At 42.0% G+C, this 13,318-nt stretch overlaps 1 protein-coding gene across 2 annotated transcripts; it reads left to right on the plus strand.

The window, feature by feature from the left end:
- Positions 1-321: 321 nt before the first annotated feature.
- On the plus strand, positions 322-8,568 carry DENND10 (DENN domain containing 10). 2 transcript variants are annotated; one of them, XM_083866177.1, is made up of 9 exons: positions 322-385; positions 868-1,064; positions 2,167-2,246; positions 3,754-3,902; positions 4,090-4,201; positions 4,583-4,683; positions 5,766-5,873; positions 6,429-6,523; positions 7,192-8,568. In XM_083866177.1, exons 1-9 carry the CDS (start codon positions 340-342, stop codon positions 7,366-7,368), a joined length of 1,065 nt encoding a protein of 354 aa, XP_083722303.1. In that variant the 5' UTR covers positions 322-339; the 3' UTR covers positions 7,369-8,568. The 2 variants fall into 2 exon arrangements, with proteins under 2 accessions (XP_083722303.1, XP_083722304.1); XM_083866178.1 differs by lacking the exons at positions 322-385; positions 868-1,064 and having other exon boundaries at positions 2,170-2,268.
- Positions 8,569-13,318: the final 4,750 nt, after the last annotated feature.

Below are 13,318 nucleotides of genomic sequence, written 5' to 3' on the forward strand. Positions count from 1 at the left end.
CGGGTCTGGAGTCTCCCTCCCTCACGGGCGGTGTCCAGGAGCCGTGTGGGCTCGCTCCGGAGTGCCGTGCTCCGGGCACCTGCTTCATCACCGGCGGCACCGGCTGGGCTTCATGGTCCCTTCCAGCCTGAACTAGCCAGGCATTCTGTGGCGCAGACAGCATAACGACACATTTTCCCCGGAGCGCGTTTCCCCCAGCACCGCCGGGCACAGGAGGGCGGCCCCAGAGGGGGAGCGGGCGGGCGGGGAGCGCCCCGTAATGGCGGGGGGGCGGGCCCGGCCGGGGCGGGCGGAGCGGGGCCGGGCTGGGCCGGGCGGGCGGAAGGCGGCGGAGCGAAGATGGCAGAGCCGGAGGCGCAGCTGCTGCGGGCCGTGGGGCTGATCGGTGAGGGCCGGGGAGCCGGGCCGGGGAGCCGGGCCGGGGCAGGGGTGGTGCCGGGGCCCAGTGAGGCCGCGGGCCCGGGCGGTGCCTGTTGCAGAGCCGAGCCGAGCACGAACTCGGCCCAAGTGTCTGAAATTCGCGGCTTCCGAGGTCCGTGTTGCGAAATCAGAAACGGAGAAAATCATAAATAAGCTGGCCCCGGTGCTCGTTCCTTAATGCCGTGCTCGTGTTGAATGTACATTCAAACTTGGTGCTTCTCTGACCTCGTGAAGCAGGTCAAGAATGGAAATGTATTAATGGTTAAAAAATAAAACCTGTATCAGAATTCCTGCCTTAAGGCTTAAACCGTAGTGGCAGAACTGGATGTCTAGGGTCAGGGTAAGGTGGAATTTTAATCTGATTCCAGGAAACAAACCTGATTAACCCATCAATTTACTTCCTTGCTGCTGTTTGGCATTCTCACAGTGAACATCTTTCCACCATAGAAAAAGACACCAACGGAGATGCTTTGTGGGTTTGGTGTTACCCGTCTGTCACAGCTGAACTGAGGACTCTGTTGCTGCGAAAGTGCTGCCTTACAGATGAAAACAAATTGCTTCACACCTTTGTGTTTGGCCAGTATAAAAGGTCTTGGTTCTACATCACAACGGTAGAAGTTCAAGATTCTCCAGCCTTGAAAAAGGTATGACTTGGCAGGGTTTTTCAGTAGGATGCAGGGAGGGCTTCTGCCAAGTTTCCTCTGTGGGTTAAGCAGTGTTTTCCCATGGAGAGAAACGTGAGGGAGAGAAGGGATTCAGGGTGCTCTGTGCTCACAGATGCAGCTCTGCCCAGGTGTCCAGCCAGTCTGTGTTTCATTTGTCACCCAGGCATGGAATTGCAGAATGATTGAGTCCTTACCCAATTCTTTGTGTTAATGTACAAATGCTATTTCATACTGCTGTTTCTAGTTAATTTGCATTTTGAGTTCAGCATTTTTATCTCTCTAAGAAGTTTGTTTCATAGTGTCCAGAATCTTGTTCCTATAGAACTTGCTGCCTTTTTTCCCCAAAGGATTGAGTTATGTACTTTCTTTTCCACTGCATTGATTGCTGGAAGACAGCAAATACAGTTGTATCTTCTATCTTTTCCCTGTTATGAAAATCATTAAACTGTTAGTTAAGTCTGTTCAATTTTCATGTTTCATGCTATGTTGTTAAGTAGAAAGATAATGTGGTAATTTTGTATGCCCACAGCAGAATGTTGCTTGCCTTTCCTCACTCCAAGTTTATATTTCCTGTGAGGTAAAATAAAATTAAATGTCACAGTGCTGTCTTCAACAGTTGCAGCGGGAGATGCTATTTCAGGAGGACACGTGAGCCTGGGCATTGTCTGCAGACTTTCAGTCTTGTCCTGCCCCAGCCCACAATCATTTGATTGAGGAAGTTAGGGTAGTTCTGTTTGTGGGCCTGCTATGTATTTTTTCCTGTCTCTTTCTAAATATGTTGATGCTGTCTGCCTCCACAGCCTCCTTTGGCAGCAAATTCTGGAAGTTTCCTCCCTGCTGTGGGAAAGAAAAATGCCTTTCTGTTTTTTAATAACCTCGTGAGATTAGAGGAAAGCAACTCTTGTGTGTAGGTTCAGCAAAAGATAGTCTGTACTAGAGCTGAATCACATCAGAAGTCCTTTCTCTGTCCAGGCCATTCCTGCAGTTGGGAACTTGGAGCCTTGACAATAAAGTGACCGAGACTGTTTGTGTGGGGTCGTTAACTGAGCTCTGTGTGTTTCTGTGCCTGTGTCATGTGCAGGTGACCCACTTCTCCATTGTCCTAACAGCCAAAGACTTCAACCCAGAGAAATACGCAGCCTTCACCAGGATCCTCTGCAGGTCTGTGTAAAAGCTGCCTGAGGTACTCCTCTGTACATGCTCACATCTTGCCAAAGCAAAGGTTGAATTCATTGTGTTGCATTTGTTCAAACAAATTGCTGGAAACTCAGTCCTACAAATGAAATCAGATGATAAAAATCCTTGATTTGAGCTTGTGTTATTCAGAACGTGTTGGGTGAATGTCAGATGTTCATTGGGTTTTAATGTGTGTGCTCTCCAGACACATTACCACCACTCTCACACTCATTTTCTCTGATAATGTATTTTTTAAAAGTGTAAATATTTGGGAAGATGTCAGTGCTGGACTTAAAGGTCACCATGTGTATGGTGAATGACTTGTATCCCTCCACAACATCTTTGTAAATGCTGCTTGCTGCTCCTCTGAGCTAATCACAGTACCCAGGGATGTTTTTGCTTTTCCTATAGAGAAGTGAGAGCCCTCTTCCAACCAAAAAACCTCTTCTCATTTCCTTGTCCTGTTTACTCCCTTCCCTTCACGTCCCCATTCTCGTGCTCTCTCTCTGCTGCTTATTTTGCTTTTTCTTCAGTTTCTGAATTAGTTCAGTCCCAGTTCTTGTTACCAAGAGTATTCACTGAGATTTTGCAGGTAATTGGATGCAACTGTGAGGTTATGTGCTCTTGGGACTTACTAGAAATAATGTAGAATTGGGAATGCCTTCAGGCTTACCAATTGTGCAGAGTACTGAAAAGCTGAGATTTGTTCTTTTTTGGTGATACATGAAATACTTAGATTCACTGTGGATCATATTTCTGCTGACTTACCAGCTAGTACTTCCTTTCAAATCTAGAATGGATTCTTCTAAGCATGATAATAATTGAGTTTCAAATGTGATGTAGCTTTGTGCTATAGCTAACATGGAAAATGTGTAGTTGACAACTTCAGTGCTACTCCTGAAATATCTTAACCTGTAAAATAGGTTACAGTGTCTCTTTGCTTCTTGGAAGACAGCTGACATGGGTGCTCTCAGTGTGTGCTTTTTCTGTGTCATTTTGGGTTTTTAATGAGTATCAAGGACACATTTATATTTTTCTTTCATCATTTAGAAAAGAGTAGTGAAGAATGGCAAAAGATACTTGGATAAAAAATTAAAAGCTACCTAGTCATAGTCTGCATGTAATAACAGGAGTTGCTGTGGTAGGTGCTTTTTTATTAAGCAGACACCTTCTAAGTCTGCAAAGAATCCTTTATCTGGACACCTGCCTACACTTTTGGGGTGTGCTTCTACCTTAGTCCATGTTGGTTCATTCATAAAATAGAAAGCTAAAATAAAAATGCAGGATTATTTTAAATTCTAAAAGACAAATGTGTTTGTGTGCCTGTTGGAAGACTTCTAGTTTAGTATTTCAAACCTCAACCAGGTATCCAGAATAGGAATTATTGCCAGCAATATTGCTATTAGTGAAACCGATTTCTAATTTTTTATTTTTCATATATATAGGTGCACTGATTGCAGTTAGAATACCAGACTCTCTTCTTTTCACACAGAATCTACTTGAAGCATGGAAGTCCAGTTAAAATGATGGAGAGTTATATTGCAGTCCTTACAAAGGGCATCTGCCAAAGCGAAGAAAATGGATCCTTCCTCAGCAAGGACTTTGATGCTCGGAAGGCTTACCTTGCTGGCTCCATCAAAGGTTAATCTCTGCCAGAGTCTGTTCTCATTTCTTTCTTACAGCCTAAAATACAATCTTGTTTTCATGTATGCTTCGAGTAAACTGTGCTGACACTGAGCTGAGCCTGAGCTGTTGCTATTAAGCTTATTCAAAACATGATAATATCAGCATATATATCTTCTATAAAATAATTTCCCCTCTTTTCTAGATATAGTGTCTCAGTTTGGAATGGAAACAGTCATTTTATATACTGCACTGATGTTAAAGAAGAGAATTGTAGTGTACCATCCTAGAATAGAAGCTATCCAGGAATTTACCAGGTACTTTATCAGTTTCTTCCTTCCTACTCACTCACCCCCAGAAGTCCAACAAATTTGGAACCTTCATTGAGAAAAAAGCCTGTATTTCAAGGAAAAAAAAATCCATCTTAAACCTGTTTATAGAAATTCTGCTGAATCCTTCTTAAGGTTTAGCTGTATGTTGCTCAACTCAGGAAAATTTAATGGTGGAATGAGTGATAAACTCTGATTGCACTGATAGTAGAAATCTCTACAGTTCGTGTATATATATATATATATACACACCATAAATGAGACCTAGTGATAGTTGTTCTTTTTCATGGCATAGAATTTTTACTGTGAAACTTTAGTTGCTGTAAGTAAAAATCTATTGTGTCTCAAGCTGCACCCTGATCTCCTTAGGACTTTGCCAGCTTTAGTGTGGCATCGACAAGACTGGTCAATTCTTCATTCATATGTGCATCTAAATGAGGAGGAACTGGAAGCCTTAAAAGCCTGCACAGGTAGTGATAATTTATTAAACAAAAATACCAAGAAAATTCAATTTCAGCTTCTGTTGCTGCCAAGTTTTGCACCAGAGAACCTTGGAGGGAAAAAACGGTTATTTTGCAATTAATGATACTGATCAAAGTTAAACATTATTTTCTTTGGAAAAGGCAGATCAAGTAAACAAGCATGTGGGAAGATAATTGGTTAATCTGGTGGCTTTGGGTGGATCATAGTCTATCCCTAATCACAGATGCAAAGCAGCCTTAAGACTTTTTTGATGCTCTGAAGGGATTGAAAGTTTTCCTGTTGGAGAGAAGCAGCTCACTTAGATAAGCTACTTTTTTCCCAGCTTCTACACATTACTAGTAATGGAATGGGTTGGTTTTTTTTATTTAATTCCTAACTCTGAAGTCCCAAACTTCTCTTTTGCTGTCAGTGAAGTCTGAGGCTCCTAAGCACAGGAGGTAAACTTTACCTGTAGGAGTTTGGTCTGTGTGACACAGTGCTGTGTGTGCACAGTGCTTAATGCATAACCCAGGAACAGGCCCTTGCTTTATGCAGAGGTTACTGTGACACATCATGTGGCCATTAAGAGGCTTCTTTATACAGAATATGAGCAAGGAGACTACTCATCTTCAACATTTCTACAGCTCACTAAGCTTCTTCCATGGAGAAAAACTGCTCCAAAACTGCTCATCTGACATGCTATAAATAAGAAAGTCTGCTGGGTTTATTCCTCTGTTCCAGTCTAATACTGATTTCGTGACAAGAGGCTCCAGAGTGGAGATTTTTGTAATGAGAAAGTTGCAAATGAGTAATTTTAGTGGGAAGGTAGGAAGAGAGTCTGAAATTTCAGACTGAGAACTCGGTGATATTGCTGTAGTGTTAGCAGTTAATCCATGCTCACAGCAGTTTTAGAAGTCGATTTTTAAGCTTGTTGGAAATGAAGAATCTGCTGAACACTTGTTGAGTGACTGATAATATCAAGAGAGCAAACTCCTGGGTCCAATGGGTATTGTGTCAAATATTCTTAGACTTTAGGAATGTGATTTTTGGTTTTATGAAGATCCTAATCTTGCTCAATTCCATGCTCTAGGGTACATCGCTGGATTTACAGACTCTGAAGTGAGCAGCAGATCAGACCTCTATGATGTGTATGTGAATTTGGCAGACAGTGAGATTACAGTTTCACCTGTAGTAAAAGGTTGGTTGCTGTTTATATTTTGGATTTAGAGGCAGTTTATTCCAGGGTTGACAGTAATTGCTCAACCTTGCTGTAGGTCAAACAATCTTAATCCTACGTCCTTCCATGTTTTGAAAAGTTAATATGTAAGTTTCTGTCTTCATTTTATTGCCACTCTGGGAGACTGGTTTAAGTTGGAATTTGGAAAGATGTGCTTTGTTTTCCAACAAATGCACAATTGGGATTTCATAACATCCATATTAGACATGGAAAAGACTTTCAGCTAAATGGAGAAATATTACATGAGCTTTTAGTAAAACATGGCACTAAATACCTGAAGACTGGGGATTATTTGAAAGAAAACCTTGTATGTTGCTTATCACCTTGCTGCTCCTTATCACTGCTTTAGGCCACTTCAGAGGTACTGGCTGTTGATACAAGGTTATTGCCTTTACCAACAGATTTCAAATGGCAGTCATGAAAAGATTCCTCAGTTTGGTGTGTTATTCCTATGTATTTCTACATATCACAAAAAAAGTGATTTTATGTGTGGTGTTTTGTTTGTTTCTTACACAGAGGCAATGACAATGGGAAAACTTCACAAAGAAATTGGACAACTAATTGTTCAATCTGCAGAAGATCCAGATAAATCAGACAGCCAAGTCATTAAGGTTAATATTTTATTTTTAAATCTAATTAACTTCTATTGCTAAATCTTGGCAGAAGGAGGGAGTAGGAGGAAGAGTGTCACTGAGAATCAGTCAGTCTCTTCTACCTTCTGCCTTTTTACAAATAAGCATTTTTATTCATCATGCAGGTTTTTAAGGACAACTTACTTAGTTTATATTATCTCTTGGGTAACAACATTGCTGAAGAAAGTTCAGAAATTCTGTTGATTGTAAGACTGGTTTCCCAGTTTTATTCCACAAGGCATGGATTTTGCTCAACGCTTTGTCAATAGTATTGGCAATACCTTGAAAATGTTCTGCTAAATATGGCTTCTGAGCTATAAAACCTGATTTTTATGCTGATGACATTTTATCACTCCCTCCCCCATCTAATATTAGACATTTCACAACTGAGTGATTTAGTAAGAGCTCAGTAAGGTCAGGAGAGAAGTGGTTGTGCTTCCTTTATCCAATATGGCACAAGAGCAGGCTGAAGAACTGTTATTAGATTGCCTTGAAATAAATAGAGTCCTTATTTTAAATGAGTTATTTTTATTTATAATTATTTCCGTTTTTTGTTCTGTATTGATTGTTTTTTATTGTAAGTGTATGTGAAACCCTTTTAATACCTAATACTGTATTAATGATTGCTTGTTTTTCTGTTCCTTAAGGACATCTCTCTGAAGACAAAAGAAATTTTGGCTACTTTAGCCTCACTTACTGAAGTTTCTGATGGCAATGGAAAACCAACCCTTAATGCTGAGGCCCTGAAACAGAAGCGATTTCCACCAGCCACAGAAAACTTCCTTTTTCATCTAGCAGCTGCTGAACAAATGCTCAAAATCTGATTTTGATGCACTGCAGTGTTATGGACCAATTCTGAAAAAGCTGTCTCTGCCATCCAGATAGGTATACCTGGTATTTTATATGAAAAACTCAAGGTATGAGTCAATGTCCCAGTTACCATGATGTAATGCAGAATATTGGAGCTTGACTGGGAACATATGGAGACATATTTGGGAACATTCCTGGTGTCATTATCTCCCCCTAACTCTGTGTATCTATGGCTCCTGTATTTCACATCACAAAATGAGTGGATGTACAAGTAGCACAGGCCAGTGTGTCCAGGCTGTGGCAGACATCAGTGCAGTGGCTGTTTGTCCTGCACATTCCAGAGGCTGGACAGCTCTGACTTGTCTGCCTGGGGTCTGGAACATGGCTGCAGCACGAGAGCTGTGAACCCAGCACAGCTGATCTCTGCACAGGGACACCCTGAACATGCAGCTGCTCTGAGTGCTCCTTCTGGGCTTCCAGGGATGTCAGCCTGGCAGATGCTGCTCTTGCTCTGGACTGTCTGATACCTGGAAATCCCAAATAAATGGACAAGTTCTCTCTTTCTACTTGAAAGTCTCTAGGTGTGAATAAAGGATGTCTGGGAAAATCCGATGTGGTAGCCTTAGTATGGAAAGGAAGGGATATTTTGAAGCTCAGGTGTGAGTTGAGCACCTCTTTTGGACTCCTGCCTTAGAGGTTTCCCCCTTTCACTCCATCCCATGTCTCTGATGGAGGGATAAGATACAGGATTACTGTGCTTGAAGTGGGGCTTCCTAAGGGGGTCCTGGACAAGTGCTGCCTTACAGCTGCAGTCATTTAAGAAGTTGTTGGGGCTCTCAGCTGAGAAGACACCTGGCCATTCATTCCTGATCCACCTGAAACAAAGTCAGATGAGTCAAAGCCTTATGCACCAGGAATGCTCAAATGGCCAGGTGCCACAGGTGGAGCAGCAGCTTCTTCAGTGACTGGAGCTGGAACACAGGTACTGTCTGATGGTGCTCTGTGTAAATTAAATCTAGATGGAAACTTCTGAAGGCATAGTGAAAACTGGGAAAGAGTTTAGAGAAAATTAAAATTTGCCTACTTGTTTGGTTGCACAGCCATAACTCAAGAGTGGAGGCTTTTTGTTGGGTGTTTTGTTTTGGAGTTTTTTTTGTTTGGTTGTGGGTTTTTGTTTTTTTTGTTTTTTTTTTTTTTTGTTTTTTTTTTTTTAACTGAGCAGCCTGAAACTAACTGCTTTACAATCTTCTGAGAAGAATTTAGAGTCTGTAAGGAAATGCTCTGAGCCAAACAATCTGTATTTGTTCAGAAATGTCCACAACAAGTCAGTCAATTCTGCAGTAGCACTTTGTTATAAGAAAAAATAACTTTTTTCCTGGCCTTTGTACAGATATGCTGTAGCATGTGGTTTTACATAGAGATTTTATACTTATGATTAAAACTTTAGTAACCAATATTTATATTGTTAAATAATTGGATGTTTGCTATTCTGAAACTGGTAGAGCTCAACAATAACTATGTGCAAGCAATATTGGTTGGAAATAGAGTTGTCCTTTTGCTATGTATGATACCTTAAGGAAATCTATTTTGGAATGTGATTAAGGAATGTGGCATCTGTGTATACAATGGGTGGTTATTACAGTCAGGAAATGAAAGTGCTTCAGAACAATCCCCTATTTTCAGGGGTGTAAAATTGTGCTTTAAACACTTAGTCTAAAGTTTAAATTCTGAACACAGTAGCATGTAATTTTTTTTAACTTCTGAGAAAAATACTGCAACTGCCTTTGTTTACCTGTAAGTGCTCTACAGCTTTTTTTCCCCATTTGCCCATTAATGTTTTTTGTTAATGGTTCTTTAATATTGCTGCTTCTCTTCTGAGACCTATAACACAGGTGGATTAGAAGAACTGCAAAACTATGCTGAAAATTCTATTCAGGACCTACTTTAAAGTCCACTGAAATGGAATTCTTTCACTATGGAAAACCTGAATCTACTTCAGCCAGCTGTCTTAACACCACAGTGTAACTGAGAAGAAATTCCCACCATTTCTAATTAACAAACTGCCTTAAGGCATCTCTAGAGACAACCACACAAAGCAGAGGAGCTCAGTTGCAAACTAAACCTTGAATGCCTGTTTTGATTTCTGTTCTGGAAATATTTCAGTTGAAAATCTCAGTGTTGTATTAGATCTCCTGACGTTTCTGCAACACAGATGAAATACAATTTTGCACTTAAGGAACTGGACTCATAGCATGCTTATGCCTATTAAAAAATTCCTGAACAGCCTACCCTTTAATTTATGTAAATTTATTCTTGAATAGTTGTGACCATGGAGTCACAGGCCTTAGCTCTTAGTTTTGCAATACTGGGATTGAGCTATGCTTCGGTCTTTAGGTTGGAAATGTTCAAACACTTCTATCACTGCTGACTTTATCACTAGCCTCCCTCAGCTTCAATGCATTCAAAGGATTGTCTTAATGTTCCTGCATTTTCTTAATGACTTTTGACACTGTTTCTTTTCCAAAATGTTTAAAGTAAAATAGAAAAAATTGCAAGGTCAGGACAGGAATGTAATACTACTTACTTCTCACTTCCCTTTCCTCAAGATGCCCACAAGCACACTGTGGGTGCAGTTGCTCTATGGCAGTCAGATGACATCCGTTCTTCCTCCTAGAAGCAAAGGCCATCTAAAATGGAATTTTTATTCATACCTTTTCATCTTACTACCTTTGTTCTTGGGGAAATACAAACTGGTGAATGGTTTTCACCATAAGATCTCCACTACATTTGCAGAAATTGGAAGGCAAAGAGTGAACAGGGCAGAGGCTTGCAAAGGGGAGCAGGATAAACACTCAGTCCCTGCAGCTGAGATTTTGCTGAGTAAATTGGGTTACTTGCTTTACTGCTTTCATCCCTGGGGTTTTAGTTCCTGGTATGAGCTGCCCTGCCCTGTTTCCCTGCAGGCAAATGTGTGAAGGGGGAATGTTCACTGGAGAGCAGCGTAATGCTTTGTAACCTGGAAAAACCTGACACGGGATATCTGTCAGAATCTGTCTTGAACATCCTGGCTGCTTCTGCCAGGCTAAAGCCTCTGACTGCTCCTGAAATGGCTATTGAGGGTTTGTTGCATGGTGTGAGATGTCAGTTGAAGCAGCTCCATTTCCAGATAGAAAACAAGCCATAAAGCTCCTTGTAAGGAGTTCCCAGCTGCCTCATGGTGCCTTACACCCTTCCTTGGCAGCTAGCTGGCTGCAGTCTGAGTCAGAGCATCTCTGGTCAGGTGAACTCATACCTTGGAGCTGCTGAGTGATGTGGGATGGGAGGAGGCTCCAAAGCCTGGGCAGCAGCTCCTTCCTGAGGGACACTGTGCAGCACGTGGTGTTTGCTCTCTGACAGGGAAGGAGCTGCAGTGCAGGACTCCCTCCCTGCCTTCATCCTTCCTTCCTCCACCCCCGGCATGTGGAGAAAAGGGAAGAGCAGCATGGCTCTGTTAGAGGCCTGGGCGTAAAGCAGGGACACAGCTCCAGCTGAGAAAGGCTTTGATCTCTATTTCTTAACATGGGAGTGGCTGATTTTTTTTTTTTTTTTAAGCTACATTAAAGGGGCCTGAAAGCCTCACTGGATTTTCCTACATTTCAAGCTGAGTGGGTGAGGCACAGCATCTTGTGCTGTGCTAAGACTTCTGTTTTCCTTGAAGCTGAAAGCTTCCATCTGTTGTCATTCACCACAACTTAAACTGGTTCCACCACTAATGCACTGTCACTTAACACAAGGGCCAGCTAAGGCAGGGACAGACCTGCCTTGGGCTGGTATGTTGTTAATCTATTCCACATTACAAAGGGCAAGGTTTCCTCTTCCCAGGTCCCTCAAACATGATGCTTTGCTGCTTGTCCCAGTCTTGTTCCCTGACTTGTACCTCTGGAGTGCCAGGTGTCTGGTCCTGGCAGTTCTCATCTCAGGGACTGCTCAAGGCTGAGGATGCCAGGGCCCTTTTTAGCAATGTATTTTCCCTGATTCAGGAAGCAGCTGAATCAGCCAGGCTGACTATTTAAATGGCAGGCGCCTGCCCTCCTTTTCTGGAAAATTCTGATTAGGGCAATAGAAACGTTCATGAGAATGGGGGAAAGGGGTATTTAATAATCCTGAGGGAGCTGAGTTTAATATGGCAAATTTTAACTCCAGTAAGAAGCTGGTGGAGTTTGAGAAGGGGCAGCTGTAATAACAGACACTATTACCAGACCTATTCCAGAAGCCTTACTCATGGAGTTGTAATGACATCAATTTGCTTAAAACATCCAAGTGTGTTGCCAGTGAATTTATAACTTGTCTAGTTACCATGACGATCCCAAGTCCACCAATATATTCTGTTTGTTGATTTTGCCCTACTCTTAGGTTTTGGGTTATTTTCCTTGTTCCCACTGTGGTTCATGTAACTAGCATTTACTTTAGCCATTTTTAAATTATGTTTAAAAAAGGAGCGGGGAGAGGTGCACGTCTTCACTGTAGTGCCAGTTACAGTTTACAGGGAGTGGAATCAGACCCCTTCTGCATTTGCCTTTGGTATGTGACTGCAATAGGAATAGAGAAACATGGTTTGGATAATTTAACTGCAAGATGTTATCTGTGCCTCTGCTATTAAAGGTTTGGAAGGAGACAAACACTTCACCCAGAGAGGCAGGCTGAGGCTTAAGCCTATTCCACCTGACCCTGTGGTAGAATCATGGAATGGTTTGGGTTGGAAGTGACCCTAAAGATCATCCAGTTCTAACCTCCTGCCAGGAGCAGATGACATTTGGCTCAGCAGACCCTTTGGTTTGACACAATACAATTATCTTCTTCACCCTGATGAAATTTTACCATGTCCTGAAGAACATCACCCACAAAGGCTGAGTGAGCCTGCCAAGTTGAGTAGGTGTAAACAATCCTTTACCTTTAAAAATTCACTACAGTCCTCCAGTGGAGTAGTGCAAACTCTGCCAGTTTGAGAGACAGTATCCATATGGTCTTCCTGGAACAGCTTTACAGCATGCTTCCCTCCAGTTCCAGGTCCTGAGGATGTGCTGCTGCTCCTCTTTCCTTTCCTCTTCCCTTGTCTGACCTTACCCTCCAGTAAGTTGTTAGAGGAAGGCTCAAAAAAGGCAGAATTCAAACAAGAAATTAAACTCAACCCCCAACTTCCTGCTTTTGTTCAGTGCCAAAAGCACACCAGGAATCTCTTCTTGCAAGAACCCAGGCCTGCTATTCTTCCTTACTTTGCTCTATGCTGCTTGCTTCCTGTAGCATGGATTGGACTGGACAACCATTGTTTTCCTCACACTGAGAAAAGAAATCCAATCCTCCAGCAATAGGAGAGCAGTGATCTGGGCACTGTGCCCTAAGAAGTTAAATTATGGCACACTTTGGGGCCTGCACTTGTGATAATAACTTTCAAATAAATAGTTTTGTATTATTTAGTGCATTTTCATCCTTGTCACACAGCCTTCACAGCACCTCACATAACTACCGGCAGGGGTTGTAGGAGAGGTGGCTCAAAAATCACTGAACATGATGTCACAATCACAGGGTCTCCTGTAAGCTCTTTCTGCAGCTCTTCCCAGACAGCTGAGGGTTCCTGAATAATTTTATAGGATCAGCAAAACATCACCTTGCTGATCAGCATACCAAAATGATGCCACATATCAAAAGAGCTTTCTTTTTTTCTGGATAAACACGGCCAACCCAAAAAAGTGGAATACCTCATTGTCCACCACAAGGTCAGAAAGACATGAGATCTCCTCATGGCTTCAGTGTAAAAAACCAAATTCTAAAGCTGAAGGGCCATCAGGCCTCACAACTCCTTCAAGGATATTTAGAAAGCCAGGAATAAATTGGTAGTCAAGTTTGACACCCATTTCCTCAACACTTTTTAACCAACTAAATTAAACCAATATTCTGTTGCCATCAGGGTTGGTTGCTTTGTTTAAT

This window comes from Zosterops lateralis (assembly GCF_965231275.1).
Source record: "Zosterops lateralis genome assembly, chromosome: 8".
Taxonomy (NCBI): Eukaryota; Metazoa; Chordata; class Aves; order Passeriformes; family Zosteropidae; genus Zosterops; species Zosterops lateralis.

Bases quoted from the DNA above. Each gene is read 5' to 3' on its own strand.
- DENND10 (XM_083866177.1), top strand. From the start codon at position 340: ATGGCAGAGCCGGAGGCGCAGCTGCTGCGGGCCGTGGGGCTGATCG. The intron at 2,247-3,753 runs GTCTGTGTAAAA...CTTTTCACACAG, and splicing joins TTCACCAGGATCCTCTGCAG to AATCTACTTGAAGCATGGAA. The intron at 4,684-5,765 runs GTAGTGATAATT...TCCATGCTCTAG, and splicing joins AGCCTTAAAAGCCTGCACAG to GGTACATCGCTGGATTTACA.